Below are 6,625 nucleotides of genomic sequence, written 5' to 3'. Positions count from 1 at the left end.
TAACATAGACATGTTGATACAAACTGATTATAAATAATAAGTAAATTACTTACACTCATCGGTAGAATTATCAGTATCTCCAGGATAAGTCAGATAATCTCCACGTCTATATAAAATATGTATTTGTCTAATAGGATAAGTATCTATTAAGTTTACACTCCACCATGTATTATTATTATAATTAGTATTCGTACATCTATAAACATTTTGTGATCTATCACCATCTACTACTAGTTCAGGTCCAAACTCATCGTATTGTGATACTTGAGACGCTGGTTTCTCTAATGCAACATTCTCTAAGATAAATTACAGAAACTTATTACATATTTATACTATAAATAAGAACAAACATATATTGTCTGTAGAAAGTTGTAACAATTCCCTCATCATCAGGAGTATACAAAATACTATATAATATTTTATAGATATATAATAAAATCTTTATTTACAACATCTTACACAATTGTTGAATTGAATTTTCTTATGGTCCTCACATTTGGTGAATACGGCATGACACCATGCAACTTTTTATTAATTCTCATTTGGTAGGTTTTTATTTGTCTATTGACATCGACATCTACTAACAGATCTGATTATAATATCTTATGAAGAGGTCCCTGGAGTCTCTTGAGCAGAAGAAGAAGAAGAATGTTGTCATAGAAGAAAAATGTAAAGTTGATTGATATTTGAGAAGAACGATGTAAATGAAATGATTTCAATTTTTGTATCATTTTACATAGTGAAATAATTTCCTGTGGTCCCTGCTCGGCACCTCACCTAACATTTCCCAGAAACGTCACTGACGACCAGACGTTGAATTAACATTGATCAACTTTGAAAATAAAACTCGTTTAGTATTCTTCAGTATATTTTATATGTCCAAGTTCTATAAAATACATAAATCATATATAGATAGTACTATACTATTAGTATTACAACAATACTTACGTTTTTGACAAGTAGAACCATACCAGCCTGTTGCACATCCATTACTCTGACAACTACCATCAGTATTACAATCATTATCATTTGTACAATGACATGTAAATAACTCTAAATAACCAAACTGTTTACCTAAATACAGATAACATATCACAATTAGTATACTATTATAACAATGACGTGTAAATAACTCTAAATAACCAAACTGTTTACCTATAATACAGATAACATATCACAATTAGTAAACTATTATAACAATGACATGTAAATAACTCTAAATAACCGAACTGTTTACCTATAATATAGATAACATATCACAATTAGTACATACTATTATAACAATGACATGTAAATAACTCTAAATAACCAAACTGTTTACCTATAATACAGATAACATATCACAATTAGTATACTATTATAACAATGACATGTAAATAACTCTAAATAACCAAACTGTTTACCTATAATATAGATAACATATCACAATTAGTATACTATTATAACAATAACATGTAAATAACTCTAAATAACCAAACTGTTTACCTATTATACAGATAACATATCACAATTAGTATACTATTATAACAATGACATGTAAATAACTCTAAATAACCAAACTGTTTACCTATAATACAAATAACATATCACAATTAGTATACTATTATAACAATGACATGTAAATAACTCTAAATAACCAAACTGTTTACCTATAATACAGATAACATATCACAATTAGTATACTATTATAACAATGACATGTAAATAACTCTAAATAACCAAACTGTTTACCTATAATATAGATAACATATCACAATTAGTATACTATTATAACAATGACATGTAAATAACTGTAAATAACCAAACTGTTTACCTATAATACAAATAACATATCACAATTAGTATACTATTATAACAATGACATGTAAATAACTCTAAATAACCAAACTGTTTACCTATAATATAGATAACATATCACAATACGCGTATATGCAAATATTGTCATGACAAGAAAGAGAAATTTTATTTTTACTCTTAATTATTAGTTTTAAGTCGTAGGAATAATGACATTCAAAATATTTCGAATTGGACACCCTGAATATTTATACAATAAATTTACGGAAAGATCAAAATTAACGGAAACCAGTATGACACTGAGATCAGAAACACTCCGAACTTTAAACATACCGAAATGTAATAAAACTGCTATGATGAGAACATTTCAATATACAGCTTCTTTACTTTGGAATTAATTACCACAAACTGTAAAACATAACCCTTCTTTATATACATATAGACAAGAGCTGAAGAAGTTTGTTCTTACTGACAATACTGATTAATTGATTCCATAGCATTTATAACCAGTCCTTTTGTTTTTCTCTCCATTTCATTTTACTTAAAAAACTTATACCATCATATATATCATATAAGAAACACATTGTTTACATTTTTATATTTTTCACCACATCCGTCATGCATTGTAAATGTATATATGTTATATATGAAATTTTCTGTGTTTTTATTATATATAGTATTATATATTTTTAGTATATAATTCGTAGTTTCGTGGGGAAACATAGTGGTTACATTTTCATATTTCCTTCCTCATCCATGTTACATTGTAAATGTTTATATGTTTTATGTTATTTTCTGTATTTTTATTCTTTCTGTAATCTTGTATATAATTTGTAGTTTAGTGGGACCTATTGAAAATTAGACTTCTGTCTAAATGGGTTGTCAAATAAAGTTATTATTATTATTATTATGATAACATTATTTTATTTCACTTCTATTGTAGATCTTCGATGATTTCTAAATTCTGTACTGCTTGTTTTTGTCTGTGTTAACGTCCGAAGGGGGGGGGGGGTATCTAAGGTTGCCCAAATTTCTCACCTAGTAATGAGATTTTTGCCCGAAAAACCTGTCTTCAGGACTACAAGGAGGGGTTGGTGACCCCTTTGCCACCCCCCCCCCCCCCTCCCTTTGGCTCCGCCACAATGTATATTCGTAGCATTCCATGAAAACTTTAGCAGGGTTGTCACTATCAGCTTAGTGTACACTTTGGCAGCATTTAAACCACATATATGAAATTTGTTTAGGAAATTGAGTCTGAAATATAATTTTTTGGCTGAAAAATGGATGACAAAGAGAAGAAAAGACGTGTTGTGGGTGTCTTTACAACAATTTTGGGATCTGGCTGGCATACAATGAGATGTATACATGACTAGTCCACACCGTGTTTCAGATTTTGGATCTCGTGTGACAGTTGAGTATTTATTCAACACATCAAATGCTTTTTATATAGCAATTTTGTGAGATTTCCTATATCGCTATATTTGTAACACTGTTAATAAGTATGCCGCAATACAGAAAATATCATATTACATTGCCCAACCCACAATGGTATTTAAATAGTACAATAGCCTTACCACCCAGCACACTATAATAATAATAGAAGAATGAACATCAATACAACATCATTAATAGCAGAACTATAAAACCGTATATACATCATACTTACAATTTACAACAAGAAAATATTGAACAACGACACCACAGAATATAAAATATTTTGTCATTTTTCAACCAGGAAGAAATTTACATTAGACTAAAACTTGATTTACCACTTTGCTTTTTCAACATATAACTATATTGAATCTAAAAATATATTAACATTGTCAAGGCTTCAAAAACAATAATAAAAGGTATAAGAATGATATGTTTTCTTATTCTACGGTGGCTCACATACGACATTATTTCACTTTTATTTTGAATTAAAAACTTGAATTCACCTAAGTGATAATTAATTTTTTAATTAAAAAACATTAGGTGATAATTCCTGTTATTTTCAAATAATAACTTTAATATTCACCTAATTACTTTTGTTTTCAATTAAAAAGTTTAATTTTCAACTAGGTGAAAATCAGGTGATAATTCCTGTTATTTTCAATTAAAAAGTTTAATTTTCAACTAGGTGAAAATCAGGTGATAATTCCTGTTATTTTCAATTAAAAAGTTTAATTTTCAACTAGGTGAAAATCAGGTGATAATTCCTGTTATTTTCAATTAAAAAGTTTAATTTTCAACTAGGTGAAAATCAGGTGATAATTCCTGTAATTTTCAAATAATAACTTTAATATTCACCTAATTACTTTTGTTTTCAATTAAAAAGTTTAATTTTCAACTAGGTGAAAATCAGGTGATAATTCCTGTTATTTTCAATTAAAAAGTTTAATTTTCAACTAGGTGAAAATCAGGTGATAATTCCTGTTATTTTCAATTAAAAAGTTTAATTTTCAACTAGGTGAAAATCAGGTGATAATTCCTGTTATTTTCAATTAAAAAGTTTAATTTTCAACTAGGTGAAAATCAGGTGATAATTCCTGTTATTTTCAATTAAAAAGTTTAATTTTCAACTAGGTGAAAATCAGGTGATAATTCCTGTTATTTTCAATTAAAAAGGTTTTTTCATTTTCATTTTCAACTAGTTTTGTCCATATGACCAGCTACCATCTTGTAAAGAACGGCGAAAAATGTTTTTAATTCAAAATTCATTGGATTATTACCTTGGTGAAAATTAAAGTTTTTTATTCAAAGTTACAGGAATTATCACGTAATTTTCACCTTGGTGAAAGTAATTATCACCTAGGTTATTTCAAATTCAAATTCATGTCGTATGTGAGCCACCGTATTATTTTACTAACAAGGAAGTTGATATGACATCCTAGTAGAAAAATTCGTGATTAACATCATAGTCAACTATATCTTCATGAGGTATATTTGATGGCATTTTGCTAAAAAAATATTATTACTTTTAACAATAACGTCCGGCGTTCAGTTCTGACCATAGGTCACTGTATATTTTCGAATTTTCAACCTCCCTGCCGCCAAGGTCAAGTGGCAACACCCGAGACTTATTTAGATTGTGCACGTTAAAGATCTCTCCGACAAAAGCTGTCAAGACATTGTTTCCTCCATTAAACAAAATATGGCGTAGAATTCAACTTTCTTGTTCTAGAAAGATTAAAGTGACGAATTGATCTATTCTGATAATGACAAAAGTTATGTCGGTTATATTTTATTCAGTATATCTAAAGAAAGACAACAAAATGGAAATGTATGTTAAATTCAAAAGAAAATATCTATTAGTTTCGATCAAATCCACAAGCTTCAAACCATTAACAATATTATATGCTTCAAACCATTAATAATACAATATAGTAAGGAATATTACAAAAGAGTTGTATTGAAATTATTATATTTCACTCATAAATAGGCTTTACGCCGTTAGATAATTTTCGACTAAGGTTCAAGGGACATTCCGCTTTTTTAGTAGGTCGAAATTATTTTGGCTCAAACTATACACCAAAATCTGCCCTTTAGCGTATCTGAAAGTTTTAACTAAACAAAATCCAGCCGTTAATTTTACAACGCCAAAAATATTTTAAAAACATTACGTACGGTTTTTAAGTTCGTTATGTTTTTGGAAGCTGTTAAAAAACTCCTATACGGATTCAAGTAAAATAAACGTCTAATTGTATTGAAATATGTCTCCTACGTATTCTGAAGGTTTCAACAAATAATATCTAGCAATTATTGAGCCAAAACTAGGTAAAACTGTTTAATTAACAATTAGTACTCTCTGTTTTTAATTAACCCTTTTAAAACAAATTCAGTAGATACATAAAATATAAATAGTATATTTTAGAAATATTTTCAGCTATACAACGTTTTTAATTATGAAAAAAGCGGAATGTCCCTTTAAAAGTATTACATTATTGTGTTTCTTTAATTCATTCACAGCCAGATGTTAGACATTTCTATATAATACCTTTCCTTGAATAACAGGTTGTAAAGGTCGAGCTTTTCTACAAAGCATTCTCTATCGCTTTATGATCGAGACTACAGTGTCAATCAATCCTATTTGAGGTACATTATTAGCGAAATGCACAATTTATATCCATTTCCCAAATAATGACAGAGGGGCCAATACAGTCAATATATATGTTTCGATATTTAGAATGGTGTAGTAAAGCGGAGGAATTTAAGACAAAGTTACACAGTTTTTAATATGTAATCGGATAGGTGAAAATTAGATAAGTCAATAACCACCATCTAAAAACACAAGTGACTTTTTTCACAAAATGTAAATGTTCGATATACATACCTTATAACAAGGATAGTCAGGCAAGGTAATAAACGCCCAATGGCAGCTTTCATATTATTTCTTATTTACTAGTACAGTAACAATCACCAGTATGAAATATTCAACCTTGTGTTTTTGCGTTATAATGAACTGTATATTTAAAATCCATCAAGAACTGTTTACAAGCTAAAAAGTGAATGCATTTTCAAGATAAGGGCAAAAACTCATAAAAAGTGTTTTTCAATTTTCAATCCTCAGGCTATAATACTGTGCCTTAAAGAGCAATTGTGGACAGACGGACCGTCGGACATGGGTGACGCCAAAACACGCTCCACTTCATGTAATAAAAACACTTAAATTCTCATCTCATCCCTACAGATTAAAGAGATACTAATGCTTTAAACATAACCAAGATTCGCTCGATTGCTGAGTTCTGCACGTTCAGGATTCATCAAATCAATCGAACGGTCAATAAAACAAGATGGAATAGGGTTCAGAACCCGTTCCACATGTTCCCCAAAAATAGTAAGTGTAGAAGGA

General features: G+C 29.0%; 1 protein-coding gene across 1 annotated transcript in view; it reads right to left on the bottom strand.

Moving 5' to 3' along the window:
• Positions 1–6,625, bottom strand: part of LOTGIDRAFT_170879 (hypothetical protein) — a gene marked incomplete at both ends in the record, with an annotated part of 48,304 nt that overhangs the window by 28,873 nt on the left and 12,806 nt on the right. The window contains 3 exons of the mRNA XM_009046732.1: positions 54–296; positions 949–1,155; positions 1,274–1,321. Of these exons, the coding sequence (XP_009044980.1) occupies positions 54–296; positions 949–1,155; positions 1,274–1,321 (498 nt within the window). The remainder of the gene's footprint in view (positions 1–53; positions 297–948; positions 1,156–1,273; positions 1,322–6,625) is intronic.

Source organism: Lottia gigantea (genome assembly GCF_000327385.1).
Source record: "Lottia gigantea unplaced genomic scaffold LOTGIsca_105, whole genome shotgun sequence".
NCBI classification, from domain to species: Eukaryota; Metazoa; Mollusca; class Gastropoda; family Lottiidae; genus Lottia; species Lottia gigantea.
The sequence above is the reverse complement of the archived record's forward strand: the minus strand, read 5'-3'. Positions and strand labels throughout refer to the sequence as shown.